At 33.6% G+C, this 22,978-nt stretch overlaps 1 protein-coding gene and 1 long non-coding RNA gene across 7 annotated transcripts in view; one reads left to right on the top strand and one right to left on the bottom strand.

Moving 5' to 3' along the window:
• Nucleotides 1–22,978, bottom strand: part of LOC135840889 (uncharacterized) — a 402,381-nt gene that overhangs the window by 309,139 nt on the left and 70,264 nt on the right. The window contains exon 2 of the long non-coding RNA XR_010557795.1: nt 11,519–11,601. This is a non-coding gene — a long non-coding RNA (uncharacterized LOC135840889). The remainder of the gene's footprint in view (nt 1–11,518; nt 11,602–22,978) is intronic.
• Nucleotides 1–22,978, top strand: part of bma (SCY1-like protein bma) — a 390,878-nt gene that overhangs the window by 301,582 nt on the left and 66,318 nt on the right. For all 6 annotated transcript variants that reach the window (XM_065357627.1, XM_065357630.1, XM_065357629.1 and 3 more), the window contains exon 6: nt 2,631–2,717. In XM_065357627.1, the coding sequence (XP_065213699.1) occupies nt 2,631–2,717 (87 nt within the window). The remainder of the gene's footprint in view (nt 1–2,630; nt 2,718–22,978) is intronic.

Below are 22,978 nucleotides of genomic sequence, written 5' to 3'. Positions count from 1 at the left end.
CTTTAAAATTGAGTATGGGTTCTGGAGAAATCTTATTTTTTTCGTGTAAAAAGCATACAATGTGTTTTTGACTCTGATAAAGTAAGACCATTAGAATTTGCCCACATTTCAATTTGATCAAGGGCTTCTCGGATCATCTGAATTGAAAGTTGGATATTATTTGAACGAAAGGAGATGTTTATGTCATCTGCAAAGATTCTCAAGGAGATAGGTCGTGAAACAACATTAGAAATGTCACCAATGAGATGAAGGATGAATAAAACTGTGCTTAGAACAGTACCTTGAGGTACTCCATTTTCTAGTTCAAATAATTCAGAGTATGTGTTGTTGAGTCTTACTCTAAAGGTACGGTTGGTTAAGAAGTTTTGAATGAAGTAAGCCAGATGTCCTTTTAGACCAATGTTGTGATGTTTTTGAAGAATTTTGTAACGTCAGGCTTTATCAAATGCCTTTTCAAGATCAAAAAAGACTGAAAGTACACTTTCCTTATTTTGAAAAGCTAAGCTAATTTCTTGTTGGAGACTAAAGAGATGGTCTAGAGTAGATCTTTTTTTTCTAAAACCTCTTTGATAGACACTAAATGAATTTGTGGAGTTTATAAACCAATTTAAACGTTTAATTACCATTTTTTTGAAGTATTTTGCAGGGGACTGAGGTTAAAGAGATGGGTCGATAACTAGATGTAAGATGAGTAAATACTTTTTATAGGTTTTAATATTGGGATAATAGTGGCAGTTTTCCACATTTTTGGAAATGAATCAGAGGTCCAAATTTTATTATATAATTTGAGTAGATCTACTTTTGAAGTATCTGAGAGGAATTTCAACATGTGGGGATGAATTTCATCTGGTCCTGGGGACGAGTCTTTAATGTTATGATTTAGGCAGTGATTGAGTTTTTCTAGTGAAAACAGAGCATTGTAATGTTCTAAATTTTCTGATGAGAAATCTAATGGGATAGATTCTGCTTGTGGTTTTACTACTTGAAAAGCTGGACTGTATGAACTAGTTGCAGAAGTTTTGGCAAAAGACAGAGCTATGGCATTTGATATGTCATGATCTGAAGATAAGTTGGTATTTCCTTCAATTAAATAGGGAATTTCAGTTGGAATATAATTTCCTTTGAGTATTCTTACGAGTATTTTTTCTCACATTTCCCTAACAGAAGTACTTTGGGTAATATTCAACATGAATTTATTCCAACTTTCTCTCTGTTTAGTCAAGTTGATTTGGCGAGCAAAAGCACGTTTTTTTTAAGCAAATGAGGTTTTCAAGTGAAGAATTTTTCTTAAACTTTTTTAGAGCTCTTTTTCTTTCTTGGATTGCAGTTTTTAGTTCTTCACACCACCAGAGAACAGTTTTTTTTTTTTTTTTTTGAGATTTTCGTTGAGGATTTTGGGATGCTTTTTGTAGCTGCTTGAATGATAGTACTTGTGAAAAATTCAACAATAGTATCAAGATCTTCAGATGTAAAATCAATATAGGGAGCACTTCATCGTTAAAATAGGACCAATTTACTCTGTTTAAAATCCATTTTGGGCATTTTTCGTGGGTAGGTTTTTGAATATGAGTGCTGAGACTGATGTTAATTGGGAAATGATCACTAAAATGTAGGTCATCATGGGGATTCCATTTTAATAAATGAGAAATACCTATTTGAGGAACAGAAAGCTAAGTCTATGTTTGAATAGGTGCCATTTGAAATTTTGGAAGTGGGTGGGTTTTTTTCTATTCAGGAGATAGGGTATCATTTTTTAGAAGTGTTTATTACGTCATGTATTTCCGCGATTATTATCAATACTTGATCCCCATGTTCTAGAGTGAGTATTGAAGTCTCCTACTACAATGTAAGGTTTTGGTATTTGTGAGAAAAGGTGATCAAGTTCATGTACTGAAATATCTTGATGAGGTGGAATATAAATATTACAGATTGATATTTTTGAACTACAGAAATTAGGTATCTCTATTGTTACAGCATTAGCTTGTAGATTACCTGTAGAAATATTTAATGGTGATGATGTGATAGAATTTTTGACAAAATTTGTTGTGCCACCACAGGCCTTATTTCCTCCTAGAAAAATTGAAAAAAGAAAATGCAGAAATACCTGGGATAAGAAAGTGATTCCAAATAGTACGAAAAAAATTACGAGGTTACTCGATAAAAAAAAAAGTACATAAACTACTTACTCAAATATAAGCTTGAAACAAGAGCAAACCATGTGGATATATGTTTGTATTTTATCAAGTACCTAAGGAGGTATACTAAGTAGTCGTTTTAACAATTTAACGCAGTGCCGAGAGTGGTACAAAGAGATTCTGTGTGTGCAACTTGAAAGAAAAACGTGAGATGATGAATACTAAGTATCCTGAGAGCGCCGCCGTTTAATGGTTCGCGAAAATGAGCAAGCTTTTCAATTAACAGGCTATACGCCTATTCATTCGTAGAATAAAAAGCGGTCCTTTTTTTCTTCAAAGGCCCTCTAAATAAAGATCGCGTAATTTTTTCGAGTTGAAATTGCAACCTGCGAGTTTGCTATCTATATCTATACGGCTTTGTTAGCTATAGGTACCTACGATATAAAGACCGGTAATTAAGGGTTTTGTTTTGTTTTCTTTTTGCCCTGTGTGCAGTTCCGACCGACAAAAACGATCACGTTGCTTGCGGAGCATGGACCTCGAGAATGTCGAAACTAGCTCAGCCTGATCTCGATTATATGGGTAAGTGTTATTTTTATTTCAACATAGGTTAAGTATTTCTAGTTATGACGTAGATAGGTACACAATAGGTACAAGTTTGGTAACTAAAAATCGATATCGACAATGTATTAAAATTAGCCAAAAATATGTTTTAAAAAAAAATCATTTAAATTATTGAAAAATCAAAATGACTAAAAATCGATAATTAGTTACCTACTTATCATTTTTTTCAAAGCTTCTACTCTTGCTTCGCTCAGACAGATTTGAATTCTACGATGCAATTTTTCAAAAATTTTCAAGAATGAAAAATTAAAAAGGCTGGGAAAATCTGGCTCAAAAATTGGGAAAATTTCAGTCTCACCCCTCCCTCGCGACACATCAATTCGCCACGCTGCCGAGTTTGACAAAATTTGCGACGTACCGAAATCCTTAAGGGCGGGGGGGGGGGGTGGGTGAAACGATATAAAATGGCAGCTTCTCGACGGTTTTTTTTTTCGATTCTCGAATAGTTTTTTTATTTTACGATGAAATTTATATCGGTAGGTAATTTCTATCGAATTTTTCAAGCCCGTTAATTATTATGAGGTAGTGTATGCTTGAATGGTCCGAACTAAATTTTCTGGAAATTTTCAAGACACAAGGTAAACAGGTACATATTTATGCGATAAGTGAAAACGACGAATGTTAGCTTCGGCGTACGTACACTTTCTTACCACAATCTCACCTCTTATCACTTATCATCAAAATAATAATAGCACGATGAAGTGACGAGGACGACACTCTGTGAGAGAAACTTTATCAAAACATCCATTTCATTTAGTTTCAAAACGACCGAGCAGATATTCGTGGCAATATTCACGGCTTATAACGCGTTTTCATTCGGTGGCTGGTGCCAAGAAAATTTAGCTTTATCTTGAGCACCGTGTCAAGGTTTCCCACTTTGCACAGAGACGACGACGACAATAACTATGGGATTGTTTTCTTTGCCTCTATTAATTATGTCATCGTTATAGTGATAGAATCCATACACCTCTAGCGCCAACAACACAAATGATTACTCGCGATGAGCTAGGAAGGGTTTTATCGTAAAGCTGTCATTTTCGCGTCGTCGTCGTCGTCGTCGTCTTCGCCGTATCATTTGTTGAGAAAGAAAATAGGCACCTATATATAGTAGGTATATCTAACTGAGTTAGAGCGAGCCAGAGATTTGTGGCGCGATGAAATACCACGGCTCGTAGTCGAGTCCACCTTCGGCAATCGTTTTCATTTCCGCAAAATGGTGACATTGGCGACGACGACGTTCGCCTTACCAATTTAATTATTAAAGTGTATCGTCGTCAGTGCTGTTCACACTTCTGCACACAGACACGACGACGAGGTGCCATGCAAGATACCGAATATAACCTCATCATCGCCATCATCGTCATCTATATAGTATAGCTTCCAGTATTTCCATTCTATAAACCGCAGAGTACCGTTGCGGTTATCATTTTCGAATGTTCTATGACGACTCGTCGTACTACTGTACGTACGTACGTATAGAACGAGAGTAGAAGTGTACCTAATTTTAAAATACTCGTATATCAGCCAACTCTATGCCTACGTGTTATTGCAATTATAATTTTCGATTTTATATTCACCCCGTCTCCGCCTCCATTAGACTTCTGCCTGCTCGCAACCTTCTGCCTGTATAGTTAACCAAACTTTTAAACACACATGTGTGTGCACACGTAAACGAGCAAACGCCTCTCGTATATAAATTTTCGGGTCTGGTTTAATTAAAACATAACGTCGCCTAGTTACTGCAAACGTATTGTTCACACACGTAACCAAATGTTATGAAAATTCTGGAAAAAATCATCCACATAGTGACTGCGTGGTATATATTTTCAAAGAGTCCGTAGATGGGAATTTTTACAATTTTTCATACCTGTTTGTTCACTATATATATGTAGTTTTTGGGTTATTTTTATGAATTATGACGCTAACTTTGAAAACATAAAAATCAAGTCAAACTTTGAAAAATTGAAAAAAATTGACCAGATCCCAAAATTTCAAGTGCATAAATATTTGTAAATATATTTTTTTGGCTTTTAGCCAAAAACTTGAATAAAATCGATAACATTTCAACATTATGCCAGACTTGGCCCTATAGCGATAAATCTTTCATATTATGCCAGACTTCTCAGCAACTTGAAAAATAATTGGTAAATTTTATAGACCCTTCAATTTACTCGATAAACTTACGGTAATTTTTGGTAAGTTGGTGATGTTTTTCGTAAATCACCGATGAATTCTGGTAAAATGCAGGCGCTTTCTAGAAAATTACCAGTAATTTTTGATGAAATACAAATGATGGTATCTACGGTGATGTCTGGTAAACTACAGATAATTTCTAAAAAATCACGAGCAATTTCTGATTAATTACAGATCATTTTTGGTAAATTATACACGTTATTTCTAGTGAATTGTTGGTAGGTACATAAATTACCTGAAATTACCTGTAGTTTCTTAGAAATTTCTTGTAATTTTTCTGAAATCATCTCAAATTTGCCACTACTTGTTATTTACTAGCAATTACTCTTGATTTACTAGAAATTACCCGTGATTTACCAGAAATTACTTTTGATTTACCAAAAACTACATGAAATTCACTAGAAATTACCCGTAATTTACCAGAAATCATCCGTAATTTACCAAAAGTTGCCTGAAATGTACTAGAAATTTCATTACCAGAAATGACCCGTTATTTACCAGAAATTACCTGAAATTTACTAGAAATTGCCGAACCAGAAATTACCTGTAATTTACCAGAAATCACCTGTATTTTACCAGAAATTACTTTTAATTTACCAGAAAGTACTGTAATTTACCAAAAATTACCTAAAATTTACTAGAAAATGTCGCATCAGAACAGAAGTTACCCGTTATTTACCGAAAATAACCTGTAATTTACCAGCAATTACCAGTAATTTACCAGCAATTACCAGTAATTTACCAGAAATTACCAGTAATTCACCAGAAATTACCAGTAATTTACCAAAAATTATCAGTAATTTGCCAGAAATTACCAGTAATTTACCATAAATTACCCATAATTTACCACAAATTACCCGTAATTTACCAAAAATTATCAGTAATTTGCCAAAAATTACCAGTAATTTACCATAAATTACCTATAATTTACCAGAAATTACCCGTAATTTACCAGAAATTACCCGTAATTTACCAGAAATTATCAGTGATTTACCAGAAATTACCCGTATTTTATCAGAAATTATCCGTAATTTACCAAAAATTGTCTGAAATGTACTAGAAATGGCACTACCAGAAATGACCCGTTATTTACCAGAAATTACCAGTAATTTACCAGCAATTACCAGTAATTTACCAGAAATTACCAGTAATTTACCAAAAATTATCAGTAATTTGCCAGAAATTACCAGTAATTTACCATAAATTACCCATAATTTACCACAAATTACCCGTAATTTACCAGAAATTATCAGCGATTTACCAGAAATTACCAGTGATTTACCAGAAATTACCCGTAATTTACCAAAAATTGTATGAAATGTGTGGCGGTTTGATTATTCAGATATTACTGGCTGGTAAACATTTTATGTGATAAGTGACACAATTGTATTTACGTTTATCAGTTTATGATGTTACTTCAAATAATAAACATTGCAACTCTCTTGTATTTCCTACAAATTGGTGATCTCGACGTGATCATGGCCAATCCTGACGGTGACAATTTTCAAGATGCTGTTGGTCCAGTTGTAGCTCGCATTAATGTTAAATGCCCACCATTTTGGCGCGCCGATCCTACATTATGGTTTGTTCAAGTGGAGGCACAGTTTGCAAATGCTGGGATTTCCGCGGACTTAACCAAGTACAATACAATTATTGCTGCTCTTGAACATGACGTTATGTCCGAAATTACTGATATTGTTTTATCACCACCAAATCAAAACAAATACGATAATTTAAAAAACAAAATGATTAAACGGTTTTCAGACTCTGGTGATAAAAAAGTTAGCATTTTACTAAATGAAATTATTTTAGGAGATCAGAAACCTTCCAGTCTTTTCAGAAAAATGAAACAGTTAGCTGATGGTCAAGCTACAGATAATTTCCTGAAAGGTTTATGGCTGAAAAAATTACCAGAAAATGTACACACAGTTTTGGTGTCAAGAAACGATGGTATTGATGATTTACTCGAGGCAGCTGACAAAATGGTGGAGATTCCCAGAAATTATATAAATGCTGTTTCTTCATCGTCCTCTACTTCAACTCTGGAGCAAAAGGTTGAATTACTGACACAGCAGGTTGGAATACTTTTAAAAAGAGATCAAGATCATTCTAGATCTCATTCGCGTTCACGTAATTCATCTAATTCGCGAGAAAATCGTAATCGTAGTCGTAATTATTATTCAAAAAATGTTCGTAATCGTGAACCTACACCAGCTAAAAATAAGGATTTTTGTTGGTATCATGATAAATTTGGAAAGAAAGCTAAAAAATGCATACCTCCTTGTAAATATGAGTCATCGGAAAACTAATTAGACAAAGCATTAATGCGGCCTCTTGCTTTGTCAATTCAACCAAATTTAAAAAAACTCGCCGCCTCTTTATTTATGATCCTATTTCTCATTTTAGATTTCTTATTGATCCTGGAGCAGATGTTTCTGTACTACCAGCCTCCATTTTCAAAGATAAAAAGTTAGCTCCTCTTGCACTTTATGGTGCAAATGATTCTCAAATCAAAACTTATGGTCAAAAAATATTACGTGTTAATTTAAATTTACAACGCAATTTTCAATGGTCATTTACCATAGCTGATATCTCCTGCCCAATTATTGGAGCTGATTTTATTTATCATTTTGGTTTATTAGTCGATTTAAAAGGAAATCAACTCATTGATTTAACTTCGAAATGTTCTTCTAAAGGAAAGATGTTTCAAACTGAAAATTTCAAAGTTTCAGTGATATCTGAGAAGTCATGTTATTCTGATCTTTTAAAAAAGTACTCCGCTATAACCAAGGAACGATTTTTAGATATTTCAAAAGTGAAACATTCTACCACACATTTTATTGAAACCGAAGGCCCTCCTGTATTCTGTTCTCCACGTCGTTTGAATCCTGAAAAAATGAAAATTGCCGAAGAAACTTTTGATTTTCTACAAAAGTTAGGTATTTGTCGACCCTCAAAAGGAAGTTGGGCAAGTCCATTACATATGGCTAGAAAAAAACCAAACTCTTGGCGCCCTTGTGGAGACTACAGAAATCTTAACAAAATAACAAAACCAGATCGTTACCCTCTTCCTCATATACAAGATTGCTCTAACCTACTATTCAATTTTTTCTACTATTGATCTTGTTCGAGCCTATCAACAGATCCCTGTAAACAAGGAAGATATCGAAAAAACTGCTATAACTACTCCTTTTGGACTTTTTGAATTTCCATTCATGCCTTTTGGTTTACGTAATGCAGCTCAAACCTTTCAACGTTTTATGCATGAACTTACTAGGGGCCTGGATTTTCTTTTTGTATATATCGATGATATTATTGTGGCTTCTTCATCTGAAAGCGAACATCTCAAACATCTGGAAATTTTATTCAAACGGCTCGAGGAATATGGTGTTACTATCAATGTTGCAAAATGTTGTTTTGGTGTACCATTGGTAAAATTTTTAGGTCATGAAATTTCTGCCGAAGGTATACGTACATTGAAAGAAAAAGTTGAAGTTATTTCAAATTTTCCAATTCCTACCCGAGTTGATCAATTGAGAAATTTTCTAGGAATGATAAACTATTATCATCGCTTCATTCCTTCTATGGCTGAAATCCAGATTCCATTGCAAAAACATGTTGCTGGAAGTAGGAAAAATGACAGATCACCCATTGTTTGGAATAAAGATTCAGACATTGCTTTTCAAAAATTGAAATCAGCTTTAATTTCCGAAGTGTTACTGGGACATTGCTCTCCCAATGCTCCTCTATCTATTATGGTAGATGCTTCTGACATTGGAATAGGTGGTGTTCTGCACCAACACATTGATGGTAAAACTCTACCGTTAGCATTTTTCTCCAGAAAATTATCATCCTCTCAACTAAATTACAGTGTTTATGATAAAGAATTGTTAGCAATATATGAGACTATTAGACATTTTCGTTACATGCTAGAGGGTAGAGAATTTCAAATTTTTACAGATCATAAACCATTAACTTTCGCATTTCAACAAACATAATCACAGCCCTTTTGGGGAATTCCCTATTACTTCAGAACGATTCGATCATATTCATATTGACCTGATAAAAGTAACTCCATGTAAAGGAAACTCTTATTGTCTTACTATAATTGATCGTTTTTCCCGTTGGCCTGAAGTTATTCCAATTCCAAATCAAGAAGCAGAATCTTAGCTTTTCATGGTATAAGTCATCCTGGTAGTCGTGCAACAAAAGCTTTAATATCCAAACGATATGTATGGCCTTCAATGAGTAAAGATTTAACGAAATGGACTAAGGAATGTCTATCCTGTCAATGTTTCATTCTTTGGCTCAGCTTTTAGGTACCAAGTTAATAAGAACGTCTTCTTATCATCCTATCGCAAATGGCTTAATTGAAAGATTTCATCGTGGACTCAAAGATTCTATCAAATGTGTTGACTCAAAAAACTGGATTGATGCTTTACCCCTTATTTTATTAGGATTGCGCTCTTGTATAAAAGCAGACACTAATGTCAGTCCTGTTGAAATGGTTTATGGTACAACTCTTCGTTTACCTGGTGATATTTTCAATAATATTTCTAAAAAACCTCAAAACACTGCTTGTTTCATTACAAATTTAAGGAATGTTATGCAAAAGCTCAGTCCTATTCCTACTTCGAATCATTCAACAAAAAAATTCTTCATTAATAAAGATTTATTAGAATCAGATTTTGTCTTTCTCAGGGTAAATCGAGTTAAAGCTCCATTAGAACAACCCTATGAAGGACCTTTCGCCGTTATTTCAAAATCTGAGAAAAATTTTACTATTAATTATAAAAATAAACCAGTAGTTGTTAGTATTGATCGATTAAAGCCAGCGTTTGTGGTAAATTCAAATGTTATTAGTTGTATTCGCGAAAATCCTATTAAAAGTAAACGCGTTTGTTTCAAATGTTAATTTAGTTTAAGTATTTAAAAAAAAAAAAAAAAAAAAAAAAAAGGGGAACTATTGTGGCGGTTTGATTATTCAGATATTACTGGCTGGTAAACATTTTATGTGATAAGTGACACAATTGTATTTACGTTTATCAGTTTATGATGTTACTTCAAATAATAAACATTGCAACTCTCTTGTATTTCCTACAAATGTACTAGAAATGGCACTACCAGAAATGACCCGTTATTTACCAGAAATGACCAGTAATTTACCATAAATGACCTGTAATTTACCAGAAATTATTCGTAATTTACCTATAATTTGTCAGAAATTACCATTTACCTGTGATTTTCAGAAAATTACCTAAAATTAAACTTACCAGAAATTACCCTACCAAAAATGACCCGTAATTTACCAGAAATTACGAGTAATTTCTAGTTACAGATACTTTTTGGTAAATTACAGTAATTTTTTACATTTTTAATAAATAACAAAATACATAGTCAATTTTTTGAAATTTCTCGTCAATCACAGGTGATTTCTGGTAAACAACATGGTAACTGTAAAATACACAAAATTTCTGACAAATTATTCTTGACTGCTGGTGAGTAAAGGACTCGTAATTTTGAGTAAATTTCTGGTGAATTACCAGTAATTTCTGATAAAAAGCCATGAATATGTAAATCATTGGATGGAGATCTGGCTACCTAGCTGTACGTCGATGGATTTTTGTTTTTTTTTTCAAGTCCACAGCTTTCGTTTTTCAGTTTTCTGAGCCTCCTCGCATGTTTGTCTAGTCTAGTTTAGTTTCCATTTTAAGTTGTTTTTCAATTTTTCATTTATGTATCATTTTTTTATAAATATTTTTATCTAACGTTGCTCAATCTTTAGATTTTTGATTTATTGCTTTTTTTCAATTATTACAGTAGACTCCTAATCATCCTACTAAAAAAAATGCATCCGACATCTTCCGATTAACCGGCAAAAAAAAGAGTCGGATAATATTTTATTATGCGACTAATGCTGAATTCAGAAATGTCAACGCTTCACGAATTTCTGCCAATTTTTATTGAAAAGTTAATTCGAAAAGTAAAATAACTGATACAAAAAGTTGATTTCCATAGCTTCGAAATTTAAAAATTTAAACAATAGTTTTCAGATTGCCCAAATGAGCTGACATTTTTACAAGTTGTCGGTTTCCACTGGGAATAGAATATTATTATTTTGAGAAAAAAATGGTCCAGCTGCTCTCCAGTTATTTCCAGTTATTGGAAGTTTTAATACTAATTCGGATACCTATTTCATAAAAGTTCCCATGACAATAACTCTGTTTTGGTATAAAAAGGATTCCACTATACATATGTATATATTCATTGACAATCAAAGTCAATAATAATTGAGGCAAATAGAATTTTAGAAAAGCCATTTCTATGCTAATGATTTATTCCTACATTACCTATGTACTTGCATAGTTATGTCAACCAGTGCTGGTTATAGAGGAAATTCAATTTCAAAGAATCGAAAATTTCAGAAAAAATTGGTAATTTGCAACAGAGACTAGGTAATTGAAAACAAAACGGTTGATCACAAAATAATCTAAAAATTTTCATTTTGAAAGACCATTTCAAGATTTCAAAAAATATTTTGCATAAAAAATAGGCCTACAACTCACCATTTTCGATTCACTTCCAAAATCTTCTCAGCATTGCACATTCGAATGATTGTTTTCTCACAATAATCTTGAAAATTTGACCACTGGAAAACAAGAAACAAAAGAAATGTTAGATAAGAGGCATTTTGCTAGGTCTAAACTTGTCTACTCGTTGATACTGACACACTTCGTACTAAGCTGAGAAATAAGCAGCAATCAATCGAGTCTAAAATTTACCTCGTACACGTATAACTAGGTCTATATATTGATAAATTACCAAATACCAGATACTCTATCAATCGCGTGCCCATCGCATTTCGCCGTATCGCAGTAAGTATAGCGTCTCATTCTATGCGAAAATAGATGTTGGAATTGTTTATAAATCGAGCGAAAGGATACTTACACTAGTATATTTCTCAAATTTAAATTATGCCGAGTACCATCTATACGAGTAGCTAGCGTAGGTATTCAATTTGGACGATTATTGCGTTAGGGTGTTTAGTTTACGTTACGAGAAGGACGTTTCGTTTCGTTTACAAGATATTGAGTTTAAATGCGTATGCTAAGGTTGTATTTTAATGGAGGGCTCGAAATACGCTCGAAATGATCTTAATTTATATGCTTTAATGTAGACTAGGTATGGTATACATACGCAGAGCCTAACTATATAGTATGCGTACATCGTCATCCTCGTCCATAACACACTGTGTATAGAGGGTTTCATCTCGGCTAAGTATGCCTAGTAGCATCTACATGTATTAGGTACTCGTACATGTTACGTGTATATGTATATTAAATTAATACCGAGCCGTTGGTTACTATACGAGTAGATACCGAGTACCGACTGCTTTTGGTGCGTATTAAAAGATCAGTCTTTTCTTCGGTATATTTACGACGACTGCTGGTAAAGGCAGCCACTCCATGAACAAAGACCTAGCTCGCCCAAGTACCTACACGTCCGAGGTAATCTACTACACGGCTTTTTGTTGCCATACCACGCTAACGCCACCGCGTACGTGTACCTCGTAAATTGCGTAGGTGTTTGTTTACCATCTTACGTCCTACTTGTACTTACATACCTATAATAGGTATTTGTGGATTGAAAAATTTACGCATTTGAAAATCGTGTTTCGGATGAAGCACGTGTAAGTAATGAAGGCTGCAGAAAACGCTTTTATGAAGCGTTAGATGCTATTAGACGAGCTCCAGGGACCAAGGTTCTCATTCGATTAATTCGACGAATGGTCGAATCGAATAGGAGAAGGTGAATGAGATGTTCAAGGTCGAATTAGGTATTTGAAAATTTCTAGCTACCTACCTAAAGCTTTAGAAGAAGAACTATTCAAGAGGAATAGGCCACACCAGCAAATTCAGAAGATGTGTTAGATTTTGACGTCAATAGCATAGGTCGACGCAGAATCTGAAATAATTTCATTTCGAATCGGATCTGGTCAAGTAGCGACAGGAGCGCCAAAAAATCGCGTCCCCCCAATTCCCCCTTTTTGAGGGCTCATTTGGGTATCTCTTCCACGGACTCATTCTTTTATTCATTCTTTCATCCAAAAGTGACTTTTTCAGAATTCGCAAGCATAGACATGATGGAAAAATATCATTTTTCAAAAAAAAATTAAAATTTTTATTTGAACCCTCAAATGTTTTTCATTGGTACATGAAATGAATGCTAAACTAAGCAGAATACTCAACTGAATGCTGAACTGAACTGAATGCTGACTTAACCTGAATACCAAACTAAATACTGAACTGAATACTGAAATCTTATTTTATTTTGTTTCAATACTGAAATTTTATTTCATTTTATTTCATTTTTTTATTAATTCATTCACTCATTCATTCATTCGTTCGTTCCATCTTTCCGCCTTTAATCTTTTCTTATCTTTTTAAACTTTTTTTAATTTTTTTTTTTCGTCTTTTCACCTTTTGGTCTATTTATATTTTTGCCTTTTCGCTTTTTTGCCCTTTTTGTCTTTTTGTCTTTTTGTCTTTCCGACTTTCTGACTTTCTGTATTTCTGCATTTTCATTTTCTTTGTCTACTTTTCTAGTCTTTTCCTTTTCATCTTTTTCATCTATTTTCCTCTTTTTTGGTCTTTCAGCCTTTTTGTCTTTTTGTCGTTTCGTCTTTTTGACATTTCATCTTTTTGCCTTTTCACCTTTTTGTTGTTTCGTCGTTTTGTGGGTTTGTCTTTCCATCTTTTTGGGTTTTTGTCGTTTTGTCTTTTCACATTTTTGACGTTTTGTCCTTGTCGTTTCATCTTTTCTCCATTTTGCTTTTTCATTTGTTGTTTCGTGGTTTTGTAATGTCATCTTTTCATCTTCTTGCCTTTTTGCCGTTTTGTCGTTTTTTCTTTTTGTCGTTTCATCTTTTTGTCATTTCGTCTTTTTGTCATTTCATCTTTTTGCCTTTTTGCCTTTTTGTTGTTTTTTCTTTTTGTCGTTTCATCTTTTTGTCATTTAGTCTTTTTGTCATTTCATCTTTTTGCCTTTTTGCCGTTTTGTCGTTTTTTCTTTTTGTCGTTCATCTTTTTGTCATTTCGTCTTTTTGTCATTTCATCTTTTTGCCTTTTTGCCTTTTTGTTGTTTTGTCGTTTTGTGGGTTTGTCTTTTCATCTTTTTATGTTTTTATCATTTTGTCTTTTCACATTTTTGTCATTTTATCCTTTTGTCTTTTCATCTTTTTGTCATTTTGTCATTCCGTCTTTTTGTCTTTTCATGATTTCGTCTTTTTGTCGTTTCATCTTTTCATCTTTTTGCCTTTTTGTCGTTTTGTCTTTTTGTCGTTTCATCTTTTCATCTTTCCACCTTTCTGTATTTCTTTCTTTTCGTTTTCTTCATCTTCTTGTCTTGTCTTTTTTCATCTGTTTTCGTCTATTTTTGTCTTTTTTGTCTATTTTTCTTGTCTTTTCATCTTTTTTCATCTAAGTATTTTCCTCTTTTTTGGTCATTCAGTGTTTTCATCTTTTTGAACCGTTTGTCTTTTTGTCTTTTTGTCATTTTGTCAGAATTGGGAAAAAAAACGTTTTTTTTTTTGTTTTAAACAGTTTTTGTTTTAAACAGTTTTTGTTTTAAACAGTTTTTGTTTTAAACAGTTTTTGTTTTAAACAAATGTTAAAAACAGTTCCATCGATTCGTTGTTTAAAACAGTGTTTAAAACATGTTTAAAACACGTTTTAAACAAAATTTTGAATAAATAAGCAAAATGAATAGGTAGTCAAAACTCAAATCTCAAAAGTCTTACTTTTGTTGTTTAAATTTCATTCATCATGTAGTGTTCTTTCTGCCAACGATTGAAATTTCTGTTTATCATTTTTATATTGGTTATCAAATGATTTTTAAATGTGACTGTGATTGTAAAAAATTGAGAATTTCATGAGAAAAATAGAAAAAAAAACATGTTTTTTTCCATTTCAAAAAAAACAACGTTTAAAACGTTTTAAACACTTTCCTTGTTTTAAACACTTCAATTATTTTTGGGCTGTTTTAAACACTGTTTTAAACATGTCTGGTTTTTTTTTTGCCAACCCTGCATTTTGTTCTTTTGTCGTTTCATCTTTTCGCCTTTTTGCCTTTTTGTTGTTTCATCGTTTTGTGGGTTTGTCTTTTCATCTTTTTGTGTTTTTGTCATTTTGTCTTTTCGCATTTTTGTCTTTCCATGATTTCGTCTTTTTGTCGTTTCATCTTTTCTCCTTTTTGACTTTGTATTTGTTGTTTCGTCGTTTTGTCGTTTCATCTTTTTGCTTTTTTGTCATTTTATCTTTTTGCCTTTTTGTCTTTTCATCTTTTCATCTTTTCATCTTTCCAACTTTCTGTATTTCTGTCTTTTCGTTTTCTTCATCTTCTTGTCTTTTCTTTTTTCATCTGTTTTCGTCTATTTTTGTCTTTTTTTGTCTATTTTTCTTGTCTTTTCATCTTTTTTCATCTTAGTATTTTCCTCTTTTTTGGTCTTTCAGTGTTTTCGTCTTTTTGATCCGTTTGTCTTTTTGTCCTTTTGTCCTTTTGTCGTTTCATATTTTCGCCTGCTTTGCTTTTTTGTTGTTTCGTCGTTTTATGGGTTTGTCTTTTCATCTTTTCGTCATTTTGTCTTTTAGTCTTGTTTTTTTTCATCTGTTTTTATCTTTTCATCTTTTTCGTCCATTTTTTGTCTTTTTTCTTCTTTTCATCTTTTTGTATTTTTGTCTTCTTTTTTCATCTTTCCGTCTTTACCTTTTTTTTGTCTTTCTGTCTTTTTTCGTCTGTTCATCTTTTATCATCCATTCTTCTATTCATCCGTTCATCCATTCGCCCAAGCATAAAAAATTGTAGGTACTTACATTCACATGAAGTGACTTTTTTACAATTCGCGTGCGTAGACATGATGGAAAGACATCATAAATTACCAAAAACAGTCAATTTTGAATTTTCAAACGTTCGCCAAAAATCGAATAATGAACATGGGCAGCTGAAAATTTGGTTTTTGGGGTTTTAGATCATTCTCTTTCCAAAAATCGCGGTCCCGTTCAAATCGGAATGTGACACCTCAAGAAGTTCCCTTGTCAGAGATGCTTTTTAAAAGTCCAAAGAAGTGTAAAATAAGTTAATAAAATTGTATATTTCAACGAATGAAACGGGTTAGCGAACTTATGGATTAACTCAAAATGAGTTTGGCAAATTCCCTTATCACTTCTATTTTCATAATGATGAATAATTTTTGAATTTTCAAAAATTTCAAAAATGAATTTTTCACCTAAAATTTTGATTACACTGGTTTTAGGCGATCGTAAAATTTTAATAGCTGGATAAGTGGATACCTCATTTTTTGAACTAATACAAAAATGTCTCAATTTTCAATTTTCACTACTTCCTCTATATAAACACTTCTGCCTCTCTTCATTTCAAGAGAACCATTTATTCGATTTTTAAAAATATTTTCCCGAAATTATTACCTTTCGGTTCCTCGTCTCATCATAACTTCTTTTTTTTTCTTTGCGAACATTAAAACCACCCTCACTCTCCATCGCTTCGATATTCAAATAAATTACGTATAAATTCGCCTCCCACGAGACGTTCTGTTTGCCACGAGGTTTTTTGCGATGCTTTCCTCTCGCGAGCATTTCATACATCTCGCTCATAGACCCTCCTCTGCTCTCCCGTTGGCAGCGTCAAAATACTTCTCAGAAAGTTATATCCAGCTGTAACTTATCATTTAATAAGCAGTTTTTAATAAGTATTGAAATACAGCCGAGAGGGGTTATGTCACTCCGTTGTGAAATTGCGCTTATATATAGTCGTTTTTCCAAGTTGAACTGTAGAGGGAAAAAAATACCCTCGATAAAATTTACAATTCTCGTACACGAGTCGACATTAACTCGGTAGTTTTTCCAAGCGGAACGTCGTCGTACTCGTAGTCGTATCGCATGCTTTGCCTTGAAATATAGCAGCGTAACGATGTGTCTCTCAAGCCTCAACCTAAAGCTTTGTACGAGGTAAATTTATTTAAATTTGATAAATAATTACTAAGTCGAAATGTTAGCCCGAATTTGCTCGAGTGAAAAATTTTCAGTATGTTATGTACTATGTAGTGTGTATTGAAACAGGAATAATTATCTCGGTAGGATGGTCCTAAAGCTATAAGGTAGGTATAGTCTAAGGTACTTATTTTTAATGTGCTATGGGCATTTGTTAATAATATCTAAGTGAATTAATTGCCCAATTGATCATTTGAATGTACAATATAAAAAATCCCTCATTTCTTCCTAGAAGTATTCAGAGGAGGGGAGGATTTCATTCCTCAAGATTTTTGAATATTCAGTTTGCAAAATACAGAAGAAAATCCTCTTCGTCGTTGATTTTTTTTTCGTCACTTTACCATCAACTAATGGTGAAAAAAATAAGACGAAAACCTCATTCTGGGTTTCTAGTAAGTTGAAAAATAAGAAACACACGACCAGCGACGACGACGTGAAGTTTAAACCCAACTTCCAATTCAAGTACATACAAGCTGCGAAACCATTAGAATTTCAATCCGTCCAGAAACCTTGATCTTTAAGCTATTTTCGTCATTAATGTAGATTAAATTTGGCTGACCTCGAATTCCTCGACCGCTTCGAGGGGGTGGAAATACCAAAAGAGACTACGGTTATAGTGGTTTTATTGGCAGCCGAGTCTCAAAGCTTTGATACGATTAAGAAAAACTTTCTTACTCCGATATCTATCCGATGTTTTAGACTTTCAGTACATATGTTTATTAATAACTATTATAGAGATGGTTTTGAAATCGAGGCGAGCGTTTTAATAAAAGAAAATTCTTTCGTTTGAGCCTGAAGCCGCTTTTCTTTATTTTGTTAGTTCGAAAATCACCATTCATAATTTTAATGGGCTTATACAGTAGAAGAAAAGTATGCGAAGGAGTAGCAAATTCGATGGAGTAAAATAATACTTAGTTTGAAAAAATAAAAACCCAAAAATTGTAAGCGGTTTGAAAATCTTTTGCATATTAGCAAAGCTACGTTCGAAATGGGAAAAATGTGTGTAGAAGAAGTTACCCAATTCATTCGCAACATCGTCGATTGGAAATCCGATGGAAACTGAAATACCATCTCATCGTGTTCGCGTTCGATGTAAGATAGGTGACCTTGAAAAAGAAACAAAACTGACAAAGAAACCCGCAAAATATTAATAAAAATTAATACTTACGTTATTAACTCGCTCGAAATATAATGAACAATGACTCGATGAATCATGTCACTATAAAATATAAGTATCGAGAGAAAAGTTGGACAGGTGAAGTTATAAAATGACGTCGAAATCGTTTAATAACAACGTCACATCGAATTGAGATACTTTTTCATTTTTTTTTTTTTTTACGCTCCCTTCGAAGAAGCTTTGATTGAATTTAAAATATCGAAACGAAGAACAAAAAATATTAGCGGTTCAAAGCCGACTTAATTAAACATTAACGAATTTTATATTTTCATTGTTGGTTGTGTTTTTTTTTTTGCCATTCTTTTCTTCTTTATTATTTTGTAAGCAATTTGTCGATCTGATTTCGCGTCCGGGGTATTTGAAAGGAAAAAAAAGCACGGAGTAAAGAATTCAAAATATTTTTACGGTATAAAAAAGTCGATATTTTTAATCGGATTATACTTCTTCGCCGGCTCGCTCGCATCGCATGCCTTTGTCGTCAGCTAATTCTTTTCCTCTTCTATTTATCTTTTATTCGCTGCGTGACACGAGAAAACAGCCAGATTACGATAAAAATATCAAAGTAGCCTAATTTTTCAAAAACAAAATAAAAGAAATAAAATGAGGTTTAAGTTTTTTTTTTATAGCCGTGTTTGCGGGGTTTTCGATTGTTTACCTAGTATGTGTGTGTGTGTGCATGCGTGTGTTTTTCTTTCTTTTTCATGTGGAAAATAACATTTTTGGGGAAATAATCCTTTCAGATTCAGAGCTAAAAAAAAAAACGAGGCAACAAAATACTTTTAAAATGAATGATACACTGATTTGTGAAATTTTAAGACGTTTCAAAATCATGCTCTTTTTTCAGCCCCCTTCCCTCTCGCAGTCCATCTTTCACCTACTATCTCCAAATCATCCATTCCAATTTTCGAGTCGAAAAAACAACCGAATCAGGCGAATTTTTGCTGTTTGAAAATTACTGAAATACATGCACTAATTTTCTAGGAACTTACTCTCTCCCTTTCTTTTTAGTTTTAATCAACATCCTGATAACCTTCAAAACCTTGACCTACTTACTTTCTTTTTTTTCATTTTAAACCAAAAAAATTCCTGAAATGAAATGGAAAATACTGAAAAACGTAGAATGGAATTTGTTTGAACTCCTCTCCACAGAGATTTTCAATTTTCAATTTTGATTTCAAGATCGTTTTGATTCAAAAAATTCGAGTCGTTACACCCTCCTATTTCTATCTTCATACCAACGTTTGAACCAATCACCAACACCGACTTTTTTGAACCGAACAAGAGAGAATCGAAAGAGGATCCCAAAATACACCACTAGCAAACATTTAAATAACTGAAATTCATTTTTCGATTTTTGGCGAATTTTGAAAGCATTTCAATTTGGACCATTTTTTTGGGAAAAATCAAAAATTTGATCAAATTGAAAGTAATGGCTGAAATTAGGTCGATGCCCTATTTTCGACCTTTCGAGTCAACTAGTCAGTATTGGTTTCCAGGGACAAAACTATAAAGGGAAAAATGGACAGCGTGCTCCCTGGGTATCTAGAAAGTTGGAAAAATTGGCAAAGTTTACATTTCACCAACTTCTGAATGGCGAATAAAAATCACCTGGATAAATTAACACGATAAATCATTAAATATTGATGAAAGTTTTTATTTGTTTAGAACTGAATGAAAATGCCAACTGACGACCGGAGTGATATTTTTCAAAAAAAAAAAGTTGGAAAATTTACAACAAAAATGAGCAATTTTTATGATTTTTTGAGCCAAATTGTTCAAAAAAACTTTTAAAAATTGACTTAAAGTTGGCAAATTTTGTCACGTGGTACAAAACTTTTGAAGAAAGTTTGAACATTGACTAAATTCAAAAAAAATCGTCAAATGCTGAAGCAAGAAAATTTACATGCATTTTAAAGTTTTGATAATTCCAACGATGGAAAAATTTACTTCTTATCTTTAAAAATATGTCTACGTGTTCTTATTTCAAACTGAAATTTCAAAAAAAAAACTGCCATATTTGAAGAATTTTGATGAGAATTTTTCACAGAGCAGTAGGTGGGTTCTGCGCCAGGAGCAAAATACCATAGACTCTTAATGCCTTTAAACAAGAAAGAAAGGAACAGGATCGTTCAATATCTCGAAATTATACTTGAAAAAATAAACTTCTAGGTATAATCTCTAGGTTGAACTCTTTTTTCCACCCCCTCCCCTTCACCTTGTGATTAACCATTTTTCACTCATTTATAGTGACCAGATACGCTGTTAGACTGAAAAAAGTATCATAAATTGGATGTTTAGTCTTTGTTTACAAATGTCTGAAGAATTGCAACGAGATTTTTGCCTTCGGCAGTAGGCGGGTTCTGCGCCAGGAGCAAAAAATCAAGCTTATTAGTGTGTTGAAATTGGAGTGTGGAGTAAATTTTGAATTTTCAACTCTGTTCCGTGAAATTTTATGGAAATTTTGAGCAAGGAAAAATCTGCTGGAGGCTTCAAAACGACTTGAAATTTACCACTAGTCAACTTCAAAGCGTATTGAAATTAGTTTACAGAATGAATTTCGACTTTCCAACAGCATTTGATGAAAATTTCAAGTTTCAAAAATTTACTGACAAGGGAACCTCTTGAGGTGTCCGCCTCCGATTTGAACGGGACCGCGATTTTTGGAAAGAGCATGTTTTAAAACCCCCAAAGTCCAAATTTTCAGCTGCCCAAGTTCATTTTTCGATTTTTGGCAAATTTTTGAAAAATCCAAAATTGACTATTTTGGTGATTTATGCTTTTTTTTTAAAAAAAGTAAGTACTTGATCAGTAAAAATGTTCAAAATAAGTCCTAAAACAGATATTAACCCCCCAAATCCAAATTTCGCCATTCGCGCAAATTGCGGTATTTTGCCATGAACTAAGCCCACTAGGGTGAATTTCACCATTTCCAGCTATTCTGGAGGCTCCAGCGATATTTTTCAATTTCTCCAGAATTTTCAATTTGCTCCAGAAGGCGTGAATATGAAGTTGGGCAGCTAAAAATCTAGTTGTGTGTTATACTCGACCTGTTTAACGAATTTATCCACATTTGAGCAAATTCTGGAGCGAACACTGTAACGGTGCGATCTATCATAATGTAGATAGGTGATAATAATCATAATAACTTGGATAAGGGGATGATGGAAATTATTCCTAAGGGGGTGAATAATTTTGCTCGTTCGGATAGCTCGCATACCTATCTAAATCAATCTAGATGACACAGTTCATCTCACAATTGGATTCACTCACTCAGTCACTCACATTGACAAAGGAGGAGAATCGAATAATTGTACATAATTTATTGCAATTAATAATAACACAACATTATTGGTACAATTATTCAGAGGACTAAAGCCAGTTACGCCTATGCAAGGTGGCTCACCGGTCATAGAAGACTTTTTTAAGTTACTCCTTATACCACATAGGTGGTAGATAACACTAGGCAACGGCATATTTGTTTTCGAGTCGAAAATGGGCTTAATCGATAGTTTAGACCCTAAAACAAAAAACAGAGTGAGGTTTTTCAATTTGAGTTGTTTTTGTAGTCAGGAGAGATGATCAAAGTTGCAAAAATGGCCGTTTTTGCCCTATTTCACGAGTCTGTGGCGACATCAGTATCATGTTTCAAAAAAAAACAAGGTCATATTCGGATTCTACGCACTTTTTAAAGTAAACATCTTTACCGGATTTTTGATTTTCGAACATTCAAGCGTATACGGAAGATTTTCGTTTGTAACACGAAATGTTTACTGCACGAGAACCTCGCCCGCGCGAACACGGTTCCGCGCCACGATTACATCGTGGAGTAACGCCAGCGTCGCGCGCTCCGAGTTTTAAAATATGTTATAAACAAAAATCTTCCGTATGCGCTTGAATGTTCGAAAATCAAAAATCCGGTAAAGATGTTTACTTAAAAAAGTGCGTAGAATCCGAATATGACATTGGTTTTTTTTGAAACATGATACTGATGTCGCCACAGACTCGTGAAATAGGGCAAAAACGGCCATTTTTGCAACTTTGATCATCTCTCCTGACCACAAAAACAACTCAAATTGAAAAACCCCACTCTGTTTTTTGTTTTAGGGTCTAAACTATCGATTAAGCCCATTTTCAACCCGAAAACAAAAAAAAGGTCAAAAATTGTTGCCTAGTGTAACTCAAAGGCAAATACAATAAATTGTATTTCCTATATATTCACGTGGATGTACGTAAGGAAATTCAATGGTTCTCGGGGCCATTGAAAGACGTAAAATTGACTGTAATTACGATTAGGTAATTACAATCAATTTTAGGAGGATTAAAGGGATCGATTAATAAATAATCTCAATAACTGTTCACATTTACTGTCTCTCCTGCGGTCCCCCAATAAATAAGACCTTTAGCGACAGCACTAGTTTTTAAGTACACTTTTGTAGGATTGACTTACCTCAATGTCCGGAATCACTGGGTAGTTTCGAGAGAAATTGTAAAAATACCTCCTCATCATTGCGATCAAACGTACTAACATGATGAGGAGTTAATTAATTGAATAAATAAACAGAATTTACCATCAAAGATGGTTCGATAAATAATTAAAGAAAGGGGGGTATCAAACCCCAAGAATCACTCAAAGACATTGCCACACGGCTGGCCACTCCGCGAACAAGTGAAGAAGCAGCTCAGACGATCCTCGGATCTATCCTTAGATCGTCTGATCGTAGTTAACACGTTACTCACTAGAGGGAGCACCCTCTCGAGGTGTATACCATAATCCTCACATACGT

This window comes from Planococcus citri, chromosome 3 (genome assembly GCF_950023065.1).
Source record: "Planococcus citri chromosome 3, ihPlaCitr1.1, whole genome shotgun sequence".
Lineage (NCBI taxonomy): Eukaryota > Metazoa > Arthropoda > Insecta > Hemiptera > Pseudococcidae > Planococcus > Planococcus citri.
This window is presented reverse-complemented; position numbering and strand designations above follow the sequence as displayed.